At 39.0% G+C, this 26874-nt stretch overlaps 1 protein-coding gene across 2 annotated transcripts in view; it reads right to left on the bottom strand.

Annotated features, from left to right (window-relative positions):
- Positions 1–26874, bottom strand: part of ppp1r16b (protein phosphatase 1, regulatory subunit 16B) — a 122501-nt gene that overhangs the window by 25746 nt on the left and 69881 nt on the right. For both annotated transcript variants that reach the window (XM_042505641.2, XM_042505649.2), the window contains exons 3-4: positions 19564–19634; positions 1096–1241 (exon numbers count right to left, since the gene is read on the bottom strand). In XM_042505641.2, coding sequence (XP_042361575.1) covers positions 1096–1241; positions 19564–19634 — 217 coding nt within the window. The remainder of the gene's footprint in view (positions 1–1095; positions 1242–19563; positions 19635–26874) is intronic.

The raw sequence follows: 26874 nt of genomic DNA, 5'->3' as shown, positions 1-26874 counted from the left end.
TTTCAGCCAGCCTGGTGAGTTTTTTGTTACATATCAGCATCCGATTGTTTTTTTCCAATACATTTTTGTTAACTTTGCCACAAAAATGTATATGTTTTACTTTCTCACTGATAATGCCACATGCTGCTCTTTCAGCAGAATTCACTGTCAGTCCATTTGTCCCTGTTTTCTTACATGTTTTTGTTATGAGCTGTTTGTGTTTTGTGTTATCTACACAGCTTATGGGTTTCTGGAAATGGCAGTTGCCTGTGCTGTATTGGCCGTTTTTGACCAATTAACATGCTTACATTGATCAAGGTTCCTCTTGTGTGAAGAGAGTACCCATTCGTAAATATGAGCTGAAAAATGTCCCTCAAAACGGCACTAAGAACTACAGTTGTTCCTTGTGTTTGTGGTGCAAATGCAATAAACAGAGGAGCTCTTAGAAGTACTGTATGTAAGTCCCTCCAGTCTAATAACAGCAAATATTGGTCCCGAATGATGGCTTTACTCATTTAAATTCCTGCAGATTGGCACTGATCCTGTTTGTTTAGAAGCATATAAAGCGAGATGTGTTTGTTTACTTGTGATTCATGAATTAAGGAGTTGTTTTGCCTTCAAAATATCCTAATGGCTTTGTGACTAATTTGCTTGGTTGTTTGATCTCAGACTAATGTTTGCAGATGAGTTCCTTATTTGATGTGTTTTATTGCGATTATATTTCATTATATTAAAATATGAATCACGCCACTGTCACTTTACCTTGTAATTTTGTCTTTAATTGGTCTTTGATAGTTTAAATTTTTTCTTGTGTTCTTATTCAATTTATTTACTTTTAACTTTCTCTATTTATGTTTATCTTTTCTTTCCTTGTGCTGATGCCAAACTGAATTTCCTCCTTGGAGATCAGTAAAAGTTCATCTTATATTTATCCTATTTTATGTTTGTTTTGGATACAGCCATTTCCCTAAAGAAAGATCCTTTTTTCCAGAGACAATAAAGTAACCTTAACCTTATTTCAGATTTAAGCAGAGGTGCAGAAGTAAAGATGTTTCAGGCAAGTCAGCTCCACTATGACATGTTAAAGCGAACCCCAGTGAAAGATAACTGTCTTACTGTGCAATGAGTATCTTGACCAGTCCTGCGTGGCCACAGGTAGCAGCGGCGTGCAGCGGCGTCCACAGCTCGTTGTCCTGAGCGTTGACGCTGGCTCCTCGGTCCAGCAGGATCTTCACCATCTCCTCATAGTTATCTATACAACACTGTCGTGAGAGAGAGAGGAAGAAAGAGAAAAGAAGAGATGTGGTTAAGAAGTATTTCACAGATATTGAGAGTCCTAACATAAAAGTAGGCCTCCTATGCAGTAGAAAGATGCAAATACTCTTGAAATCCGTGATACATGACCAGACAAAACAGAGAAAAAGCGACTGTGGAATTCACTTTTGCTTAACAGGTAGAAAAAACACAACTACCAGAATGCAGCGACCAGACTAATTGATGCTCCCGCTGGTGGGTGATGTAATGTGGGATTGTCCATGTGAAACAATAGCGGCTGGCAATCTCGTACTACATTTTAATGGTAAGCTGAAAACAATTGAGGCACGAAATATGCAACTCAGTAACAGAATCTTGGTTTGTATTCAATCAGAGCTGCTTAGTTTTACCATTTGATCTTGTTTTTTGCCGGCCCTCTGTTTGCACTGTGCAGGAAACAATATGGTACCAACATCCCAAACCCTATTACAGCTAAACACAACACTAAAATGTGTTTCTAGGCACATTTTAAAAGAGAAATAAGCAGTACTGTAACATTAACTTGATTTATATTCCCTAAGAACTGCCTAGTTTCACTAATTCATTGGATTTCGGTCCGAGTTTGAGAGACAGATAGAGGGTCTGGTAAGTCTCTTGATCTAGCTCTATAATAGTTGTGCCCACGGTGATGACAGCAGGGGTGGTGAGCAATATGTAAAATAGTAAAGTACAGCAGGAGGGATATCTAGGCAGTGGTTAGCTGGAGTGAAGTCAGTTCATCTACACATATTGCACACATTTTATTGATAAAAAACTGGTTGTAATCATCAAAGTATCCCTTTAATCTTTAATACTGTAACAACTTTCCGGTGTATAATCTCAGACGGAGGTACATGGACAGAAGAAGTATGACACGGCGAGAAACAAAGTAAGAAAGAGATTGATTAAGAGTAGAGAAGTGATATTGTGGGAACAGAGTTGACACAGTTTGCCCGTAGCTGCTGTTCGTAACTCAGTCTATTAATGTGAGTAGTAACTCTGGTGACAGACTGACGTACACAGTCACCTCTTGTTTGGCGGACAGTGAAATGCCGGCTGAAAAGGACAGTCTTTGTTATTTTTGAGTCTGATGCTGAATATAATTCATACAGTGAATACTTAACTGCACTGTATTGACGCTGTATGCTTCAGCACCTTAATCATCGAAGGAAGACGATGAAAAGAGACTCATTTGTCACCAAGAGCACAGACGAACAAGAAGTCTATTACGCCGTCAAACTGTATCCCCACAAAAGTCTTTTAATCGCATATTGCTGAGTACAAAACTGAGAACACATTCAGCCAATTTGGACACAGTCATTCTGACATCTCGCCCATTGTGTGGGTTGTTCCCTGGATCTGGGACAAAGCTGGCAACACAGCCATAACTCACACCCATCCACAGAGACACAGAGACAAAGACAGAGGGACAGAAAGTATTTTCCTTGTTACATTTGGGCGTGATTATAGGGTGGGAGAGGAAGGAGAATTTTTCCCTGTAAACAATCCTCCAATCTAGCCGCTGTCAGCAACAGCACTTTTCTCCATCAGAGCTAATTGGTGTGAGTGTGGCAGTGCTACGCCACTAAGCAAAGACAAAGATAAGCAAGAAGAAGAAAGAAGAGGAAGAAAAACAACAGCGAGTGCAAGGACGGGACATGGAGTCAAAGAATGGGATTACTTTGGTAGAACAGTAGGGTCAGATATCATCAGAAAACTGAAAGATTCAGAGCAAAAGTCTGAGAGGGACATCTCAGCAAGAGGCTGGTAAAGTTGTGGGTTTGAGTCTATGTTGAAACCTCGCATCACTCCAATGTGGATCAAAGAAGAAATGTCATAAAAATCCCTCTTTGTTTCTAGAAACAGCGGCATGTTTTTACCAAAGAGCACCTTCACTTCTGTCAGGAGCCACTGGAGTGTTGTCATTGCTCGACTCTCTGCTTTGAAATGAAAATGAGACATCTGTCATGATGAAACTGAAACTGAGTTCTGACAAAGTGACTGCTGTTAATCCCATTATGACTCTTCCCACTGAGAGATTTAAACAATGAGAGGAATACAGAGACAAAATGGAGATAACATAAAAAAGCCAAATAAATGTGTCCATCTCATGAACAACTTAACCTGCTAAAGGTTCGGGGAATCCCAGCATGCATTATGCATACGCATATCAAGTGTTTCCAAATTGCAAATGATTCATTTAATGCAAATATAAGAGCCTATATTTGTAGAACCTTTACATAATTTAAGATAAGCAGACTTTTATTTTGGACATGCCCCTAATAGCGCAATTGGGAGAGCACTAGATTAAAAATCTCATGGTCCCCTTAAGGCCAATGTGGATACTCTATCTGTGTATTGTGGTATTTAAGGATATTTCCTGATAATGTTGATTAGTCACACTTTTTTGTGTTTTTTTTTTTTTTTATCAAATAACTTGTTTTTTTTGCTCAAAGCTATTTATAGAAGGCTCTTGGGTTGTTTTTTTTCCGTTGCTCACACAAACGAGACATTTAAAGACCGTGACCATGCTAAACGATTAAGAAAATAATAAGCAGATTAGTCAATAATGAAATTAGTTTGTTGCAGCTTTAAATTAAACTTATTCAGACACAACAATTGAGTGATTAAAAAAGAGTATAAAAGAAAGCATATATCCCCCTTATTTTATTTTAATAGTTGCTCAACTAATAATGATTCTGAAGACAACAGGATGATGCAGCACCCAAGAAAATCTTCCCTCTTTTAAACATATATTGCAGAAAACATTTGCCCTTCTAAATCAAAATTGAATAGTCATCGTTATTTTTTTATTAGATGGGGATTTAGTAATCTCTCTCATCTCACAGCATTTAACATCAACAAGCCTCTGCCAGAGATACTAACTGAAAGGGACAGTTCATCCCCCAAATACAGATTTTTGCATATTTACATATTTTTATGCACCCTTCCCTCTGCGCAGTGATACAGTTGGTGGGTGTAATTTGGTAGAAAGAAAATAGTTCCTGTAAGAAAATGCTCAAAACAAGGATTTGTGGATTATCTTGAGTAACCGGGTCACGATTTCTTGATGGAGACATTGCTGTAGAGTGTCTCAATTTTTTTTTTTTTTTTTTTTGTGTGTGTGTGTGTGTGTGTTTGTGTGTGTTTGTGTTTCAGCACTACAAGCTGAATGCCGTCCAGTTCCATTATATCTGAGAGAAGGCAGACATCTCTACAGCTCGTATCTCCAACAACTGACAAGTCACACCAAAACAATCTAGATTGAAAAATAGCACAAGCAAAAATGTGTATTTTTGATTTTGGAGCAAACCGTCTCTTTAAAAAAAAAAAGTCTCAAAAGTTTGAGGTAACAGGTAATGTAAATTTTGAAGCTGGGCGCAGATCAGAAATGAATGTGTAATAACAGATAACAAATCACATAGAAAAATATTTAACTTTTATATTTTTGCTCACTATCAAATATCTGCCAAATCTCTTTACATTGTATTCCATCTTTGTGTGCAGTTGTTAAATTAAGCGGCAGCAACTGTCAACGCCTCAAACTTAAATCTCAAATATGAATTTGAAAAGTAAAGTGACCTGAAAGAATTAACAAGAGTCACTGTGTCACAAAAATGTAATAATAAGAAATAAAAATGTACTAATGAATAAATTCACTGTAACTTATGGAGCAGTATTTTCCAATCTAGTCTTCAAGTAGCTCCTGTCTGGAGGGTTTCACCTTCACATTCATCTGACAACATGAGACTCAGACTTGCACAATGTTGAAAGTGTTTCAGAAATGTTACTTTGTGCAACTTAGTAAGATCCCGACAATGTAAAGTGACACGTGCTACTTCAGACTTGAGAAATACATGTTCGAGTTCTTATACAGTGGGTAACAAGGCGCTTCAAGGGCTTCTGACACGTTTTCTTTCCTGCCAGGCAGCCGACTTCTTTCTCTTTGAAGCTACTATTAATTTAGGGATGCTGTTACACATCTGCTGTGTTGAGTGAAAACTTCTTTTCCCTAAAAATAACTTTTCACCTTTTAAACTTTTGTGTAAATTTTAGTGTAAATATTCCACCACACTGCAACATGCTCACCATAGAAACCTTGAAAAGTCTAGGAGTGCAGAAACTGTTTTTCTTTTTCATGGATTTACATAGAGGATGAGCTGAAGTGCAGTCTCTAGAGGTTTCTAGTATCTGAGAGTAGGAGCGAGTGCAAGTCTCAGTAATACACGGGGAGAGGCACAAACATGAATATAAAGCAACAGGGTGGAAATGCCAAGAAAGAGAAGGGGAGGGCAGATTAGAGGACGGACAAAATTCACTTTGGGAAATGCAAACAGCAGCAGACGCTCTTCAGCATCCTGTTGACATCATTCAGATTGAGACATTTGATTTTAAGTAATTTTAGCAGAGCTGGCTGAGAGTAGAGCTGCTATGATAAGTCAATTAATCTATTAGTCTATTGACAGAAAATTATCGGCCAATTATTTTGATCATCAAATAATCCAATTAGTAAAAAAAACTGCAGTTAGAGATTTCAACTTAGCTGTTCAAATGGACTCTAAAAAAAGTGAAAAGATGTGGGTTTAAATGCTCTAAAGCATTTTTTCCAGAGTATTTCTTTTTTGGCTTGCGCAACATGGTTCTGCCCACCGTGAAAAATCTGATCTGCCTGAAATATTACACCAAGATTTCCCAACATATTGAGGAAATTCAATTCACTTAGTACATTTAGTAAAGAAGGAGAAAAGTGGTTCTGGTTGTTAATACAATTAATTAGTAAGTAGCAAAGGTTATTTTCTGTAGCTACAAATTACAGATGTCCCCATAACACCTCACATATAGACTTGTAGACGCTGCAGTTGACTGAAGTTCCCTAAATTTCTCATAAACAGGCTACTGGTAATGTTATATGGAATATTGTTGTTTCCAACGACTCAACTCAGCCTGTAGCAACAACAGTATATGAGGCGACTTTCAAAATCAAAGAGCACAAACAACAAAAGGAAGCACTAGCAGAGCGCTAAATATTTTTTTAAATTTATGAATTATTCTCTGTCAAAAACAGCAGAGAAAGGCAAGTAGAAACAGCTGCTGCCGCGTGTTGTGTACAGAGAACTATGTCACCTAATGTTACCCCCACATGGGACAAATGTGCAGAATTTATTCAAAAGAGGGAGACATATTGGATTAAGCGTTTAAATCAGGGATACTCAACTTGCTTTGCTTAGGGACCACTTAGGAGGCCAGGGTTCGGTCGCAGCAGCCCCATACATGTTTCCGGGATTTTAGGACATTTCTAGGATTTTAAAATGATTCTGGGATTTAAGGACGTTTCTAGGATTTTAACACATTTGTAGGACTTAAGGACATTTCTAGGATTAGAGGCATTAGAGGCTTAGCTAGAACCTATTTTGATGCTATTTTATGCACTCTGGTACCTTATGTGTACTTAAAGTGATAAAACAATTCCCCATGTGAATCACTTATTTTTTTTCTTTTGAATTAGAGAATAGTTGGGGGGGGGGCAGATTCGGTCTGCAGGCCATAAACAGAGTATCTCTGTTTTACCTGGTTGTTAGGTACTAATATTTTCCTTTTGAACAGATTATTAAAAGGTTTACACCACCCCTCTCAACCCGATGGAAAAGTCAGTCCGAGCGGGCAGCACTGGGCCAGTCTCTTCTGACTGAGGTGCTTACATGAGGGACTTTTATTCTGAATGCTGTTTAATGACAAGGTGAGCAGATGTGACTGTGAGATGATTTAACTGTTGAGACTGTCATCTTTGGTACCGTGTATGTCCCTGCTGGCCTAAAAACAAAACCTCGGCCTGTCTTCTCAGTCACCTGCACTCCATCTCTGTCTCTGTCTGCCTACAGTCTGAAAAAAATCTTAATTTGAATGCTTAAACAACAACAATAAAAAAAACCACATTGACGTAAAAAGAAAATGAGTTGTGTGCATTCTCTGGAGTTTTGTAGCTCCGACAGCCAAGGCTACTGTGATAAGGCGGCTTTGACAGGAGTGTTGGGGGAGTACATGAATTAATACACAACAGAAGAGAGGAAATTAAATTACTTCACAGATGCAGAGGACAGATAGCAAGAACGGCAGATAAGAGGTGAAATAGATGCATAGAAAACACAAAGGCTGACTGACTGGAAACACTAGTGGCTGACAAACACATCCTGTGAGTAACGTTTCAGTCAAGGCGGAAAGTATGTACGTGAAGATTAACACATTTAAGGCCTTTTACACCAAGTCTTACACAAAATTGTTGTGCTTTTTTCCAGACATGTTTTTTTTTTACATTGTTCATGTGAGTTAAAATCTAACTGACCACTAAAACGCAATTCATATTCAGCTACGGAGCTATTGTTTACACTATATATCCCAAAGAAAGAGAGTCCGACCTGCAGATCATTTCAGTGTCTGAACATGTGTGACAAGTAGAAAAACACCTGGGGAATTTGCAGCGTGGTTTTGCACTTCTCTAAATCGCTATGCAAATTTCAGAATAGGTCTAGATCTTATTGACAGCTGTTTTCCTGGTTGAAAAAACAACCGACCCAATCAGAATTTTGCTGGCAGGATTAAAATGTGCAACATTTTCTTTTTGTGCCAGAGCCAAAAAACTTGTGACAAGCATGGATTAGATCAATGTAGTTAAAAAGCTTGTTGAAAGTCAATTTACACAAATTAGCTGTTATATTGGCATAATCCTTATTCCTTAAAAACTCACATTTAAAGGTTGCGGTTTCAATAGCCTGCTTTTTCATTAATATATTGACATGAAAACTGTTGCCGTGTGTCTTGGACATCCTGTTACAACTTTCACTGTAAACATGTACATTTAAAGGTTGTGATTTCAATAGCTTACTCATTTATGAATATATTGACATCAGACCACTTGTGCATATTTAAGGCAACAGGTCACTGATAACGATGCTAAGAGATATGCTAATAGCTTTAAAAAAAAAAAAGTCTGTAACAAGATGTCCAAGACACAAGTAACCTGGATTTATGTCGGCATTCATAAATTAGACAACGACTGAACTCACACCCATGTAATGTGCATATATTTAAACCAACACATCAAACAACTTAGGGCAGGCTCAGGTTTGCCTTGAACCAGCCCCTAGTTAGGCTGATATAGGCCTAGTCTGCTGAGGGGATTCATATGAAACACTGAGCTCCACTCTCATTTTCTCTCTCTTCAATCACAAATATTCATGTCTTATTACTGCATATCCATAACTCAGCTTCTTCTCCGGAGCCTTTATGCTCCCTTGTCTCGTAGACTTCTCGGATCACAGCTGTGCCTGGTGTGGGTCGTGGTTGCCCTGATGCTGTGGCCCTGCCTGGTGCCGACTGCTATTATTATTAGTCATACTTCCACTGTTATTATAACACGGTTATATTGTCACATACAATATATGCACGCAACACAATACTATCATAAACTACATTTATTTATATTCATATTTCTACTACTGTTGTTATAGTCTTTGTTATTATTGTTGTTGCTGTGCATCTCTCCCTCACTCCCTCCCTATTTCCTATCTATCATTTTGTCGTCTTGATTACTGTAATTGTATTGTTTTGTAAACAGAGCATCTACTGTAAGTTTGTCCATCCTGGAAAATTAATTCCTCCTCAGTTGCTCTTCCTGATGTTCTACCATTTTTCCCCCTTTGAAGGTTATTTTGGGCAGAGTTTTTACAAATCAGCTGTGAGGTCTAAGGACAGAGAGATGTTTTATGCTGTAAAGCCCTGTGAGGCAAATTGTAATTTGTGACATCAGGCTTTATAAATTAAATTGAATTTAATTGAATTGATAATGATACTAAGAGATAAGCAGATAGGTTTTATAATAGCATATTATACATTCCTGCTTTAAAAAACAAAAAAGCATCAGCAATAAAACTCAGTCTTGCTCAGTGATTTTGCTCTTAAAGCCTTACTAGGTCTAGTATGGCCCATATTTTCTGCTGGGTAATGTCATCAAACTTTAGACACAAGTGATAAAAGTGAGTCAATTCACTAAATTTATGTCTCTTCTCTACTTGAACTGCTGCTACATACAGTATGTCAAAGATAAACCTGTGCAGTCTTTTTGAAGCTAACGATGTTAAGAAATGGAGGAGAAATCTCTGTGATATCTATATGAGGAGGAAGAAGAGCTGCGTGATACTAAAAGCGGGTGAGCAGCGTGAAGTAGAAAAAAGACAGATATGAAGGCTAAAGTATGAAGATCCTGGTCCCAGTCACAGAGCACAGGAGGAGGTTCACTTTGTGATTTCTCTTTTTTTCTGAATCTTTTTTAAAGCAATCAGCACCAGACTTGGTGTAAATGGTTCTTATGCATAAAAATCACACTGTAGTTCAGGTGGACCTGGTGTAAAAGGCTTTCACTGTCAGTGATGCTCAGTTGAGAAAGGTGAGAAACTGTCGATAAGACTTTCATCTGAAGTTCCCAAAAGCAGAAGTGGTACTGTTTGTTTGTGTCAACTACTTCCTGTGTCAGTGATGTCAAAAGAGCACTAAAGACAACAGATGAAAAGGAAAAGATGGAAGACGATGAGTCGCTAATTTCCTCATTTTGCCATATGTGTGCGTCAGTGCGTGTGCGTGTGAACGAAGGAATTAGATTGGTAAATTCTTCCTCTTGTTACACGGAGATGGTGATTCAGAGAACAAGTTATGGATTTCATTTTCTGTCAGAGTCTGGTAATTGGCAAGCTTGAAGATATAATTCAGGGAGGAAATGAGCAGCCTCATAAAATTGACGAGAACAAGACTCTTAAGAGACATACAAGCTTGTCAAAGACATCCGATACAGTGATGGATTAGCTCGCATCTCCAGCCTGCAGCGGTGGCACAACAGATGTCGTCAGGAAAAAAAAAACCCCAGAGACTGCAACCTACACGCCAGCCGACAACTGGGCTAATCTCCTAACCTCTTTCTGAATAAACCCACATACTTCAGCCCACCTGCTAGCTGACTAAACTAATCTCTTAGCTTTTCACTATGCAAAAAAAAAAAAAAAGGATTGCATACTACCACCCACAAGATAACTAGCCACTAAACTCAAGTGCTTGACTTCCCCTGCAGAGCCCACTAGCCTCCAGCTTTCTAGGAAATAATGTGCCTTTCATTAAAACTATTCACATAAGGACAGGAGCGTGGCCCTGACAAAAGCTCAGATTATGTGGCTAGAAAAGAACAGCACTCAGACTGCAGTCTAAGATGAGGAGCGAAATCACAAGAAAATAAGGCTGAGACTGTGGCCTGTCACAACAAAGACCCTTCACTGCACCAGCTTTGCCATTCTTTACACAGGACTAAACAACGCCGGCATAATGCTGCCCCAGTGTGTGATTTTAGACAGCATGGCAGCGTTCCAGTAGCAAAAGAGGCCCTGTAAGTCAGCAGATGACGGTATGTGCTCATTTGCATATTGGTGACATCATTGCACATTAATGGAAGCATTAAAACTTTGCCAAATCAGATTTAACAGAAAAAAAATCCTCAACAAAACATTTAAATAAGAGCTATGGTAGTTATACTACAGTGCATCACTTTCTTGCAGTGCCAATGCAGAGAGCAAGTGCTTCAACTTAACCCAGGACAATTGACATCCCAATACGGGTGGCGTCTCCTTTCCTCATGCCTGTCCAACAACTAATGCTCGCCACACGAGGAGAGAAGAGGAGAGCCCTTGTGATAATAGCGAAACAGCCATAGACCGCAATTTCTCCGAGTATCATGCATGGTAATGAATCACAAGATATTTCCCCCTTTTTTCTGAAGGTCTGAATAAGTCTCCAAATTTGTCACCTGTCAGTTTTTAGAAATCGAGTTGCCAAGAAGTCAAAAGTCATCAAGATGGCAACACTGGCATGGGCCTCTAGTGTGATGTATAGTTTACGTGTTGGGTTATGCTTTCTAAACAATATCAGCAGCTGACATGATAATAGAAATTATTTACTGTCTTTGTTATATGCTGATTCATCTCATCCTCTGCTCGGACAGAAAAGAGCTCCCGGATCTCACTGTATCTTCAATATGCACACATTTTCGGCTGCAGTTCTTTTTCTCTGAGATAGCAGCTAACTGCTGCAAGTTGCTTTCTACATCAATTGATTGTGAATCGTCACATATATTACATTTTCAAACATCACCCCTGTCCTGTCTTGCTGGCTCACACTTTCAAAGGCCCAGACACACCAAACCAACACCAGAGAACTAGTGGAAACGATAGCCTACTGTTGCATCGTCTCATGTCACCTGTGTCTTGGTCAAAAAGCTGCACTTGAACACACCACAAAGAATACAGCCAACAGCTATCTAGCACGAATGTTCTGCGTCTACATGACAAGAAATGACTCCTTCTAGCAGTATAGTTAGGACTTTAATAACACAACCATTTACCATGCGTCACTAAGCAACACAAACAATTATGAATCGTTTCTACTAAAGAGGTCATGGCTAAAGAAGTAATCTTACCTAAGAAAGAAAAAATCTTAATCCTATTCAGTGTAATTGTTTGTTTGCTTCTATTTCTTCTTGTACACTGAGCTGAACTGCTTATCTGAGTGATTTCTCGCACCAACGGGCTCAAACGCCAACTCAACATGCCTAATCGGCCCAGAAAAAAGAAAGCCGTCAGGGTGCCCATGTTCAGAGGCTATGTGTCCTCGTCACAGCGGCCCCGGGTTCAAGTCTGACTGTCAGCCCTTCGTTGCATCTCATCCCCATTTCCTGTCTTCTAGCTGTCCTATCAAATAAAAGCCAAAGCCTAACCTTCAGCTTGGTGTGTCAGCACCTTTGCATGATCATAATTGGCTCTGTTGCTACCTGCTCTGCATAAAGGGGAGAAAAACTCTGATTCCCATTCTGTGTTCAAACCTTTTATACAGAACGGCGAGGCAGAATAACGGTACAACATTCCTGCCTTGAACAGACTGTGTAAAAGGGGCTTGTGACTGAATGGCTGACATTTTTCTGAGGGCTTGTACCATGAGGGTCGGTACTGACAGAGCTGGCACTAAAACTGATATACTGAGGGGTTACATGAGCGAGAACAGGACCAGGTGGCTGAGACTGCAGGAGGTTAAAGGATAAAAGGGCCTTAAATTTAAGCAGAGATGATAGGACTCATGCAAATCATGAAGAGGGGGTGGAGAAGTCTGTGTGCAGAAACTTCAGCTGTTGAGAATTAGACCAAAAAGGCTAAATGAACTGAATCCAGGCTGTGACAAGTAGCGGGGACATCAAGGGGACGGTGGATGATTTCTGGGCTCAGGTACAGCTTAAACCACTGCTGCATGTCATTTTTGACCTCTCCTGTCACACTCGTCCACATGCTGTCTAATAGTGAATTAACACTTAATCACATCTCTAAAAAATAATTGAAAACACAAAAAGTGCAGGAGACTAGAGTGACAGCTCCAGGGTTATTACTGAATTTGTGGAGCTGACTGTAAGGACATGGCACTGAAAGGCAGGCTTAAGGAGTTTAAGGTCCTCACAGGCTTAAGTAATGAGGAGCTGAATGACTGATGAAAAGTCTGGGACCACACAGGAATGCAGCCTTTTAACTTTGCATCTTGAACCCTGCAGCCGATCATTACAGCTCGAGTTTAAAGCCTACCTCAGTCATCTCTGTTCCCGTCTCTGTCATCTCTCTGCATCATCATCTTTGCATAAATATTTGAGTGGTTGAATCACTGAAGTAAAAATGTTTTTAAATGTGACTCCAGCAGTCAGTTGATGTTTTGGGTCATCATGCCCACTCAGCCACACCGCAGTCCTGAAGCAAAACACAAGAACTCAGAGCCAAGAACTCGGAGCCAGATAACAGCGGTGACTCAACCAAACATAGGACAACATGAGGCGGGTGTGTTTGAAAGCGTCCACTGGCAAGGGTACCATCTGTCTCCACCTTGAAGGGAGTTCAGACCAAAAATAGCACTGTTGAAAAAAAACAAATGGGGCTGAGTGTTACTACTGATGCAGGTGAAAAAGAGAAATATGGTAACAGAAGCTAATACTTTTACTGTGTATGGTGTAACTCGGTTTAATCTACGATTGAGCGTCACAACAGAGGAAAGCCACTACGACCCATGCCGCTGTGGTTGAGCTCAGTAGCAAAGACAAGCAGGGCCAACACCTGATGATCTCCCTCAAACCAAAGCCATGTTTTGTCCTAAACCGATTAACTTAACAGGTGCATTTGTGATGTCGGTAGGACACAAAGTGCTGTTGATATTTTGTAGCTTGTAACTGGATGTCAGTGCTACGTTTCTACGTTTCTGTTAATACTTTCAGAAACCAGTCATGTTTTCCTTTTCACTGATCGCTTTAAACTATATCTTTGCTGTGTTGAGGTCTAGATGCACCAAACAGACATTAAACATAATGAAGGCGATAACAGTGAACTTTGACCTTTGACCACCAAATTTTAATCGGTTAATTCTTGAGTCCAAGTGGACGTTCGTGCCAAATTTGAGGAAATTCCTTCAAGGCCTTTTTGAGTTTTCACAAGAATGAGATGGACAAGTTCACACTGACCTTTAACCACCAAAATCTAATCAGTTTATTGTTTGGTCCAAATGGATGTTTTTGCCAAGATGCCAAGAAAAAAATTCCTTCAAAGCATTCTTTAGATTTGTGTTCACAAGAATGAGACTGACAGATGAACAGCCTGAAAACATAACACCTCTGGCCACAGCGTTTGAAATGATCTTACCCCTCCTGTCTTAATACAACATATTTAAGTCATTTGTTTACTTCTGTGATTTCACCCACAGACAGGCTCCGACAACGATAAGGTACTGCTTATGCAACCAAACACTTCCTGTTGCTTCACATTCACAGTCCATCATCAAACCAATGAGGGGACTTTTGTTGAAGGAGCAGCCATAGAATAAACAATATATTTATAGTGGAGGCAATGGAGATTTGTTAGCCGCGCTACTCTTCAATAATTAGTCCAAAAAACAATAAATCAATGTATTCTGCAGTCTAAATTTAAATACTGCGAATGCTGCAGGTAAAAGGCGCTACAGTGATTTGTGTCATCAAAATAAATATCTTTTATCTTGCCATGCTGTTCTGAGGAAAAACCAGCGCATGTCTTGAATCAATATTGAACTATCAATTTAAGTGATACATCAGACAACAAAACAGTGCACACTGGTTTATAATATTATTACTCAGATTTTACAACTTTGGTATTTAATCATGGCAATAATCATTTTATTGTTATTCTTGAAACTGCCAAGTAGAAATTATGGTTTAAACCTGACTGACTGGCTAATGAGGAGGTCGGGATTTTTTGATGCAAAACTAAGGAAAAGTGTGAACATGGACCTACAAACATTCATCATCATTCATTCATCCACACATGCATGCATAACCTTGTCACTGAATAAAAGATCTCTATTCTCCTTCACAGGAGAAATAGAAAAAATATACATTCTCTATCAGAAATGAAGCTGTCAAGATGCTTTCCTAAAGTATTTACTTCTCAAGGGCTGATAGTAAATACTGAAGTGTGTAGAGGTAAAGGTGAGTGTGTGTTATCAGCCATCTATTGATTAATGCTTTCCATCAGTGAGGTGAGACCGACCTTAGATAGGTATGACATCTCATTTAGAGGAACATCACCACCACTTCCCTTCATTTATCTCCCACTCTGCCATATAACGTTAGTGTGTATGTATGGATTCCTCATGTGTGTTTCAGTCAATATATTGTCCCCATTTGCCTGTGTGTGAATCGCGGTATTTGTCAAATTGTAGCAGGAGTGAAAAGGTCTCATCTTGGAGACAGTGTGCAGGCTGACCCATCCAAATAGCAGATTATCGCGTACACACACATTCAAAGCCAAAAGGTCAATCTGATCTCTTGGCAGCCAACGCCCCGCGGCTTTTAAAACACCAGCCACACCAGCGGTGACTGATGGACTTCAATTTTCTCTTCCCCTTGTTCATTTCGCTGCCTCCCAGCAGGAGCCACAGTATTAGGCTTTGAGCAGCCAAGGGGGAAAGAGAGACGGCCGTGTTAACTGAGGCAGAGTGAAGAGAGAGGACATAAACTGTCGGAGGTATAGTACAACTGTAGAGAGAGAGAAATGAGAGGAGAGGGGACAGGAGGGGAAAGCAGATGACAAACAGAGGTAATAAACAAGCATCGCATCCTTTTGAAATTCTTTAAGATGACTTTAGATGATGTCAGATTTTTTTTACCATGAAATTTGGTTGAGTAAACTGTCTTTTACACCATAAACATATCCCTTTTAACTTTACTCTATGAGCTTTTTAAGAAATTGACATTTCAGTGTACGGAACAAAAAAAATGTCATGCTTGTTTGTGTTTACAGGTTGGGCTTTTTTCCTCAGTGTCTCCAAAGTGTAGCAGGTAAACCAACATGATCAGCATGGTAGCAGTTTTGTGGGCAGCTTTCTGTTTGAATACCCGATCCTCTCTGGCTGGTATGTCTAGAAGAATGTGTTGCTCTTAAAGGGAAAACCCGCCACCTTTTATGTTAATGTCTAATCACTGTCCATGGTTCATGTAGTTCATTGAAGCAATAAGTTCCTCACTGTGCGCTATATTGACTCAGAGAGCTGAGTGCCCCTGCTTACTGAGGCATGCTCGCAGTGCCTACATGTACCAGGATGCATTGCGTGCGAGCCTCTGGTTCATGGCTTCTCTTGCACAGCTAACCCGAGGAGTGGCTTGGCTGATCGCACCAAAAGCCATTTCTCTTAGCTGATCAAAAAGTAATTGTGCTCCCCTCTTCCTTTCTCTACTTATCTGTCTGTTTGCTTATGTGTGTGCGCTTGTGTGTGTGAGTGTGTGCTTGTGTGTGTGTGTGTGTGTGTGTGTGTGTGTGTGTGCGTGTGTGTGCGTGCGTGCGTGTGTGTGTGTGAGTGAGTGTGAGTGTCTATTGCTCTCCGTTAAAAGCACAACTGATAAATGTGGAATAAGTATGAAATTTAGAAAACTAAATCTACAGATATACCAGGCTATTTCTAGTAAATATAAAGGATGGGTAGACTATTAGAGTATATTGTTGCCTGATTCGCCAGCAGAGAAACGGCAAATGTTAGAATTATCGCTGCAGATTGTAAGCCAGCCATGGACCTGGAGCAGACCCCGCATGACACAGACTAGAAAACCAAGTTGAAATAGCCTGTAGTTGGTCCTCACATCTATGTTAGACGTGACAGTGCTGGACGTGCAAGGGACAACAGATCATGCAGCTGTGCACACTGAGGAATTTCTTGCTCCAATCTACTACATTTGCCATCAACACTGATTATCCACATGAAAAGGTAACAAACATTCCCTTTAAGTTCATGTCTTGGATCTGATAACTGCAGGACCAGTTACAAAAAGATATTTTGGACTGGTTTTGATCTTGGATAATTTGAATGCAAGTTATCTTGAGTTTCACAACAAAATAAAGACAGACTTATTTCAAATGTAGAAAGTTTAAAATATAAGAACTAAGAGCCATGTCTCCATGGTAACAATAGGTCACGCAGGCTGACCGGTGGCATCGCATGACATAAAGAGCAAAAACAGGTCATCATTTGTGGTTTGCTAACAATTTTGTGAAACAAGCAATGATAGAAAGAGGTTTTAGAGAGCAGTCTCTTGTGCACACTAGTTTATTTGTCTAGAGAAACTATCCTCAGCCTGACTGACAAGCACTGAAATTACTGCCACTCCTGCTGTTATATGAGGACACGGTATCTCAGCTCTGCTACAGGTCTGCATAGCACTGAGAGTTTATACTGCTGTAGGTTTTTGGTCTTGGGTCTTTTATGTCTTATAACTGTTGAATTCGTAAGCATTTTTTCTACTGGAGTGAACAGAGCTAAGTAGCTTGGCAAAGTTGCTCAGTCAGCTGTAGTTTTAGATTGAAAAATCAAAAAAAATTTAATAAAAAATTTTACCAAGACTTCATGCAAGTTATTCTTACATTAGATAGTCAAGAACTAGAAATTGTTGTGCTGAGGTCTTTTAGTTTGAGCTACAGACTATCTCTGTGAAACACCAAGGATTTGATTTATTGGTTATACTTTTTTTTTCACATTATCTGGAGTCTAAACAAATGACGAAGACGAAATGTGGATCGGTCTCTTGCACTGTGGTGACAGGAAATTACTATAACTCAGAGGGATAAAGGAGAACTTTTCAAATCGAGAGACTGTCTGATTTGTGATTAAATGAGACATGTAATGATCCATTATTTACACAGAAAAATGAGTGGTTTTGAGTGAGATATTATTTGGAGCATTGATTTTGGATGAGGTGGAAGCTTTGATTATCGTGCCAGTAATGGATCTAATTAACAAGTGAAAATAGGCTTGACCTCCTCTATCAATTTCCTGCATCAAAATGGACTCATTCCCCCAATACTGAACTCATTTCCTCACTATTAAGAATCATTTTTTCAGTGTCAGAAAACCTCAACACTCTTTTCTGCACAAGGCATTTTAATTCATACTGCTGCAAACTAATCACACCAGGAAATGATTTAATTATATTTCAACAAAGGGTGTGATGGAAATAAAGTTGGACCTGATTAAAAGAAGTTTTATAAAAGACAGCAGTGCAAAATATTTGACAACAACAGAATAAACTCATAGCATCACAGTTTGAAAGGTCCAGTACCATTTATGAAATTAGAATTTGTTTAGTCATCAGTCTTTTACATGAAATGTAATGCTGAAGTTCGGCAGTTTGTCAGTATTGACGTGGATTCATCCAATGTGCATCAAAATAATGCAAAATAACGAGAGTGATTGATTTTTTATTGTCCTCTTTACAAGAAAAGATATGTGCGTTAACTTGAGAAAAAATATGCTGTGTTTTTTCTAAATTATCATTTAATTAATTATCAAATAAGAGACTATATCCTAATTTGGAAACACATAAGCACATTTTTTTCTGTGAAAACTTTTCTTGGAATTTTGAGATAATTACAACAAGAAAAGAAAGAAAAACAGAGATTTTTTGTGTGAACGCATTATGCTGCCATAGAAAATAATTTGTTTAGCAAAATAAAAACAGAATCTGATTCTAATAAAAAATGGATGCTGCATAAGACTAAATTTTTCATTCACATGCATTTAAGTTAAGTCAGTTACTTTGAAAGAAGCCCGAGAGATGTGGAAAAAATACAGTGTATGCGCCCACATGTGGTCGTCTACTGAAAAAGCGCTGCGCACAGCGTCTTCTATATGAGTGCGCTGGTGTTCTGGCACTGGAGGCGCTCCCCAGCGCCCTTCCCTGCCAAAGCCAGTATTTTCAAATGCATGTCTGATTTCAATGATAAATGTACTTGCACTTGTATTGTGCAATCTTCTGATTAGTCAATGACCCGCTGTACCTCCTGAGAAACAGCCACCCCTTATCATATCATAGCACAATTGTTTCTCTCTTTTTTGGCATTTTGCCTTTATTTGACAGAGCAGAGGCAGAGACTGGAAGTAGGCGGAGAGAGAGAAATGTGACATGCAACACAACACTGAAAGCTGGAATTGAACCCGAGATGTTGTTGTAATGTGGCACACTGCACGCTGTAACTACTCAGCTTCTAAAGTACTCCACATAATCATTTTTAAAGTGGATTTAACCATCAGGGGCACACTGGGGTTTATGTACAGAAGAAGCTTAGGATCGAACCGATTGGTAGAAAACAATCTGCTGATGTTACCAGAACACATCTTGCTGTATTTATGATGTTTGGCATTCAACCAGGGCTGGGCAACATGGCTTTAAAATGATATCACCAAATTTTTAGGCTATATTGCGATACAAAATATATATCTCGACATTTTGAAATCTCTTTGAAATCTTAAATGCGAAAGAATGAAATGAACTACAGTTATAGATAAAGTAGTTATTGCCATTAATTAAAGTTACATAAACTACTGTTAAAATAAAGTTTAATAAAATACTGTTATAATGTTTAATAAAGTATAAAGTTAAAATACTAGCACTACTACTAGTTTTAGTAGAGTTAAAATAAAGTATTGTTACAATTAAATAAGAAAAGCACAAAGCATTATCAGATGATGTAAAGGAATGAAACGAACAACATATTTTTATCATCAGACAAGATATTTCATAATATCGCACAGTCCTACATTCAACTAGCAATCTTAATACTTAACATAATTTTCCACCGCTTCAGAGAAATCAAACAGTAAGAAAGACAAAAGGTGGACAGACAGCCACGTAGAGACAGAGGTGGACAGTCTTACCTGATGCAGAGCGGTGAGGCCGTCTTCATTGCAGAGGTCTGGACTCACGTTGTTCTTCAGCAAGTAGCGTACTGGTGGAAACAGAGATGGAGAAACACATGAGTTAAAGATGAAAATAAGTGGGAAATATTTCTATTTTGGATACACAATTTCCTTCAGTTGACTTGAAAGACTGAATGAACCAGATTTAGACGCCTCACTTCCCTGCATGCTTCACTTGTACTAATGAAAAACTGTTTCGTAGCCAAGAATTGAAAAATATTCAGTTTTCTGGCACAAGTTTTGAGTTAAGAGGCACAAGTGTTGCATTGTGATGTGGCTGTTCAATTATAATCAGTATTTTAGAAAGAATACAATGTTCTGGCTGTTGAAAAAAAGAAAAACAATGGATGCAGAATAAAAGCACAGTGAGATCCCTCCTGATTGCTCACACAGCCTGCGGGAGCACCTTTACTTAACCTTTTGTTACCCAGTGACATCACCAATCAATCTGCAATCCATTAATCTCACCGCATCATCAGGATGCATTCCTGCAGGAACTTCAATCTCTCAAATTATCAGTCCTGCCAGGATGTTACCCAACTGACCTTGGAAATATGGACGAATGACGGGTGAGGGCGAGTGAAGGCTGGATGATGGAGGATGATGTAATGATGCTTGGGATTACACTGTTTGTCTGCCTCACAGTCCCAACTGATAAACCCTGTGCCCAGACCCTAATTCACAAAATATCAGCAATCACAGTGTCCACACTGGACCGCCGCCTGACTGCTAACACCGCTCAACCTGCTGGCCTGAGCAGGAAGTGGCGGCAGAGGGCTCCGTTCCATGTCACTATTATCCTCTGTTTTTGGCAGCGCTGCCATCTGCCTTTATTTTACAGAGACAAAAAAAAAACAAAACAGCGAGTGGATAAATCAGGTTATGACGATACAAGAGAGATGAAAGAGATTTAGGATGATAATTATCACATCTGTCCCTCTGACTGCCAGAAATACAGTGACACACACATGAAGCTGATTCAGCACATGTATGCTCCCCAGAACACAAAGCCGAAAGCCTGTGCACACGCACAATAACACACACAAAGATGCACATACACACAGTAGCGGCTGGAAAAACATCAAATAAAATACAGTACAATAGTCCGGCATCAAGAGCATTGGTTTGGTTTCCGAAGTGGTGGGCAGGGCTGAAACTTACGATTATTTTCATTGTGTCAAATTTGGAGAAATTCCCTACAGGAGTCTTTGAGATATTGCGTTCACGAGAATGGGATGGACAAAATGGATGGACGCACTTACAGACAGATGTACAGACAACCCGTAAACATGATGCCTCCGGCCATGGCTCTCACCAGCACAAAGGCATAAAATGCGTGAATGTAATTTTAAAAGAAACACAAAAAAGTATCTCAAGCCCTGGTATTAAGAGATTTTGGTACCTAAATCAAGCTGAGCCCTTATAGGCCCCCTGTATAAAATCCAAGCTGTGCTAGTCCATGCACACTCATATACAGGATTACATTACACACTCTTAATCCTGTTTTATCCAGTTATAGGCCTTTGTTTTCTATACATGCAGCACATACAAATAAAACTGAATGCGCCATTTTTAAAATGCATCAAGGCATCTTTTGTATGAGAAACTTGGCGGCAGATGAAAAGGAGATACTTTGGGAGGTGCTGCACCTACTGACATCTTTTGGCAGGTATCTTTCTCAGGTTAAGAACAGTGTGAGCTCCATGAGGAGTGTCCATACAATGAACTGCATTTTTATGAGGCAGCTAATAAAGACAAGTAACGGAGGTTTGCTACAGAGGCAGTTCATGACAACAAGATGTTTTTGAATGAAAATTAAGCGTCAGACAGGTCAGTATTTATGCACAATAGCTGTGCAGCAGAAGTTTCCTCGGAGTGAGAGTTAGATGTTAGTGCTGTTTGACGATAATGAAAGCTGGTCATTATGGAAACACATTGTGCAATTCACAAAATGAGGCAGACGGAGTACTTTTTTTCGACAGCAAAGTAGATTGATGGAAGTGCAGCCGTCACCAGCCAAACTCCATTATCCCACTTCCTGAATCCTGCAGCTATCAGACCTCAATTAGGCTTCTGATCACTGTCAACATTCAACTGTGATATTTGTCTCTGCCAGAACATTTTCAGAGTTATCACAACCATGCACACAGCAGCACACACGTCTCTAACATCAGCAGAACCAAGGACGCCTCAGAAAAAATCAGCGTTCTGCAGAGGCCTGGTGTTCATGCACTCCTGTAAAGTGAAATATTACAGTGAGTCATGACAGAATTGGACCCAAAGTTATACAGGGTAGCCTCAGTCTGTCTGTAATGTAGCACATCCATCTTTGATTTGCACTGTGTATTTGGAGCTTTGTGTTGCACAACCTCGACTGTAAACAACACATCTCAGAGGAGCCACTGAACCAACATCATGTTTGCAGCTGACATAAGCTGCATCTTCTGTGATTCTCTTGTAATTACATACTGAGGTCTTTCTCTATTTTTTAAAATCTTCAGGGGACTTTCTAATGTCATGTTTAGCTGCCTAAGGAGATTATAATTGGAAATAAACTGGCTTGAAAACAGCAATTAAATAAAACTATTTAGGATGCAACAAGCACAAGGTTTCCCTGAAGTAACTGATTGCATTACTTTTATTTCCCTGTACCCAGAGGAGGCCGAAGGAAAGTCACTTTGTGGCTCTCAAGAATTGCCTGTGGTATACTAATTTATTTCTCTATTATATGTACAGTGGAAACTTTTTAGAGTGATCACCATGAAGGGATGATTATTATAGCCAAATGTTTACTTTTTTTTATTTCTCATGCGGATTACCATCAAATTGACATTTAAACATAAAGTAATAAAACTGACAGTATGAATTTTATTGAATTTTATTGACCCTTTCATAAAACAGTGCAGCAGTTTCAATACGTGGGAATTATGTAACCCCGTATCACTTGACAAGGCCAGCTTCAACCACAAGTGCTTTCCCATACGTGAATTTGCATTTCCTTGGATGGTGAAGGCACGGCCCACCCTACTTTGCCACTTACCCTGGCATTTCCTACCCTAACCACAACAAATGTCACTCTTCTTGTCTAAACCCAACCAACCCAACTAACAAAGACAATAAATAATAGCCAATCAGAGTGTTAGTGGGGCGGGTCATGCCATTGCTGCCCTAGGAAACGCAAATTGGCTCCCAGTGTGTATTAATTTTCTGGCTCCATCACTAGCAGCCATGACAGTTTCTTGTTGTTTGAGTAGTCTACAAGAGGTACTCTGAAGAAAACCAAGTTTTGCAGCTGTATCTTGTCGGCTCGTTTTTGGCATGTGTCATAACCTTCATGGAGACTTCACTGTTTTTTTTTTTGTTTGTGTTTGTCTGTTGTTGTTTCTTTTATTTTTTGAGAGAGAAAATAACTTAAAGAAAATTAACTATGCCCACATATCAGCACAAAACAAGGCTCAGGACATCAAGACAGCACTGCAGTTGGCTATAACTGTCTCAAAACAAAACCAACATATAAAAGAAGTTGGCCTTCCCGATACCACATAGTAGACTACAAATACTAATTCCGTTGTTACTTTTTATTGTGTTACACTACAGGTGGATAATTAAATAACTATTAAAAAAACGTATTGCATATAATGAAATTTAAATTCAAAGTTTATTTTAAAGTCAAAGCCACGTCTGTTTTATAGGAATCCTTAGCTTTTTGTTCCATTAGTGACTCAAAAGAACCCTGAAATGGAGGAAACATCGGATACATTCGGATGTAAATGAATTGAAGGTTGCAATGCTCTACACTTCCTGACACCACTGTTGACATTGTAAACATAATTTGCATTTTATTTATACAAATCACTGTTGCACCTACAACAACAGATTTAACCTAAATTATTTGCACTTTTCCTTTTCTCTCTGAATTCTTCATTTGCTATAGCAAATGAATTGCTGCACCAATGAGTCACAGTCTGACTGTGCCAACTGCAAAGTTGCAAAGAGAAGCTTTCAGGAGGTCATGAAAGGATTTTTTATTGATTCTTTCTAGGTATACATCCACCTTTTCTTTGAGATGTCAGAGTTCGGCTACAGTCGAGCAACACAGCAGCCAGTGAGGATTCACTGAATTGTAAAGGGATACTTCAGTGCCTTCTATAAGAGGAGCTGGAACAAAGACTTCTGCTTCAACACCTCATTAAATAAACCAAATATTTTACAACCTCTTTTATAACTAATGTTTTCAGTCTCTGTACTGAAGATTTAAAGCTCAGTTTTACACATTGATGATAACATACATAATATAAAAATAAATAAACGTGGCAACATGAAGTGTTTATGTAGCGTTGTCTAGTACCTTAACATCCACAGGAAGATTTATTACAATCATGATGCCATCAGTCACATGCCTGACAACCGACACTGCAGCTGCAGACAGACACAGGATCATGGTCCTGTACTGTGCATACACATGCTAATGATATTCAATGTCAAGCACTTACAGGAAGGACTACAGGAATAAGACTTCGCTGACAGCATTGTTGGGGTCTTGCTCAAAAAAGTAATGGATTAAACATTAATCTTTACTTTTTAAAATAGGAATGCATTACTTACTGATTTACTATCTGTAGAAAGTAGTTTGTTACACCACTCATTATACTGCACATGGCATTCCTGGAATTCAAGGTCATGTAGCACAGAAAAAAATGTCTCAGCTAGAGATGAACGATATCGGATTTTTTACAGATATCCGATATGCCAATAACAACTCATCTGGCTGATAACTGATATCAATATATCCACTTTTTTTGTACACCTAATTTTAGTGATTAACAAGTCTCTTCTGTAAGGAAAATTAACGTCATATTATGCATACTCTTATCATAATGGCCCACCAGCAGATATAGACATAAAATACAATGTAGTAATGGAGCAAAATAAGAAAAATACTTTATCTTTGGGTTGATGTTTTGAACATGTTCACTTTAAAAAATGAAATATATAGAAATATTTGTTTGTCATATCTGCAGAAATCAGCATGTTGGCCAATTCATCTTTCCACTCTTACTTGAAATGATGATTTTACAGCTATTACAATCAACACTGTTGCAATCTTTCAACATGAAATGAAGCCAAGCTTTGGATCATTTTCCTCACTGCCATGAGTCTTTGCTGTGGCAAGTTTTCAGCAGCATAAACACACTTGCATGATGTCATTGTTTTGCAATGTGCAACTGTCAGAAAAAAGTGCCGTCAAGGATAAAATGAACGAATTGAATGCTCAGAGACAACCAGCGCTTGATTCCCATCCCTAAACGCTGCATGATGCATCCAACCATTACTATCAGCAGAGTTATACTAGGGAAAAGCTCATCCTCAAACACATCAATTATACGTCCAAAATAGAGTTTGAGGGTGGTGTCTTTTTATAGCCACTTCAAATCTACAAGAACAAGAGTGAAACACATGAATTAAACAACTTATTTATCTTTTCTAACATCAGGTAGAATAGTTAGCAAGAGCTGGCTAAGTAGCTTTCAAGACAAGAAAGAACATGTTAAAAAGGCAAAGTAACGCAACAGCTTGAAGACAATAAAAACTCAGGTGGTTGTGGTGCTGCTACAGTACAGCAGTATTGTTGTCCTAAGTGCCAAAAAGATTTTGGGCATATGGATAAACTCCAAGTCCAATCCATCCAACATGTTTTTGATACAAAACTAACCCGAAAATGTTAAAATAATCTGAAATCCTGGCATGGAAAATATTACAGTGAAAAAAATAAAATGATAAAATAAAATTCCTAACAGCTTTGATCAGATAACAGAAATCTAATTTTTGTTGCATTAAGCTCAAACAAAACTCTTTATTTCAGCATGACTGAAAACAATCATGAAAATAAAAAAATCGTCAACAGCAGCACTCTTTGTCACTGTTCACTCCCCGTGAGCGAACACCAACCTATTAATCTCCATTAAATACTGACTGGTGGTACATACTGTACACAAAGCTCTGCTGCAGGCTAGGCAGGTATGTGTGCATATGTCAAGATTTTTTTTCTACGTGGGAGCCCCACGTGTGTTTGTATCCGTTTAGCGACATTTAAACACAATCTGTTTTCACATTGTTGAAGTCTGGAGAAGTAATCAGAAGGTGACAGTTGTGTCTAATGGTGTTTGTCAGAGGCAGGAGTCAGATAGCTCTGCCTGATCTTCATGCAGGAAAATCTGCATTTAAAATAAATATAAATGTGTACTGGAATCCAGAGTGAGATTAACAGATGCACATGCAGGCAGCACTGACACGCTCACCATCACCAAATCATATTGATTTGTGATTGGGTTTCAGGCAGGCTTGCACCAAAATATATCCATCGGTGCTGAATTGCTTTCTCTGTGAGAGAGAAGTGGGCGCTGATGCATTAGTTGAGATGAAATGGATCTGAGTTGTGATGTATCTGAAGATGAGAGTGATGTGAAGGAAAGAGCGAGGCAGAGAGACATTTAAAGAGCTTGAAAAGAAAGACAGAGAAATGACTCGTTTAACATCTATGAATATTTCTGTTGCTCTGTTTTGTTTCTTTTATGCATATTTTATGTTCTGTTTTGTCGTTTGATTTTTCACGTCTCGGTGGAAAATGTGTTTTTTTGTTTCCAATCTTTGGTCTGTCTGAACCAATTTGTGTAAACAATGTTCAATAAAGTGCTCATGAAATTCAAATACTCTACCTTTTATATTATGCTGCAGTTACTTTATGGAGGTGCGTGAATGTGACTGTAGGTAGAACGTGTGTATATGACAGTGTGAGCTGATGGCCTCCTTCATCATGTCATACAGTGATGCACACAGTGGCACAAACAAATTGCATCAATACTGAGGCAAATCAAAATCAATTTCTCTCAGCTGAAAGATGTCAAATATCCTTTATTGTTTCTTATGGTTTTAAAATGGAAAAAGAGTGAGCCGGCACAAACATAAACTACATTTACTGAGAAGATCTAACCATTGACATTTCTGCACACTTTACATGACACAGTAAATTTCAGTAAATATGTAAATATATGCTCTGGCTCTGATTAAGGATGAGAAGTTCTACCCAAACAGTATGTTGGTCACAGGGAAACTGAGATCCATGTGGGTAAATGAGACTCTCAGTAGGAGGAGAAATCACAGGGAGCAGCTGCTCCAGGAGCTTCACCTGGATGGTGGTCAGTTCAAGGCGAATTTTAGGATGAGTCAGGGACAGTTTGAAAATCTACTGTTATTCTTACAGCCAAATTA

The sequence above is a fragment of the Plectropomus leopardus genome, chromosome 2 (assembly GCF_026936395.1).
Source record: "Plectropomus leopardus strain MGB_pleo_1.0 chromosome 2, ASM2693639v1, whole genome shotgun sequence".
Lineage (NCBI taxonomy): Eukaryota > Metazoa > Chordata > Actinopteri > Perciformes > Serranidae > Plectropomus > Plectropomus leopardus.
The sequence above is the reverse complement of the archived record's forward strand: the minus strand, read 5'-3'. Positions and strand labels throughout refer to the sequence as shown.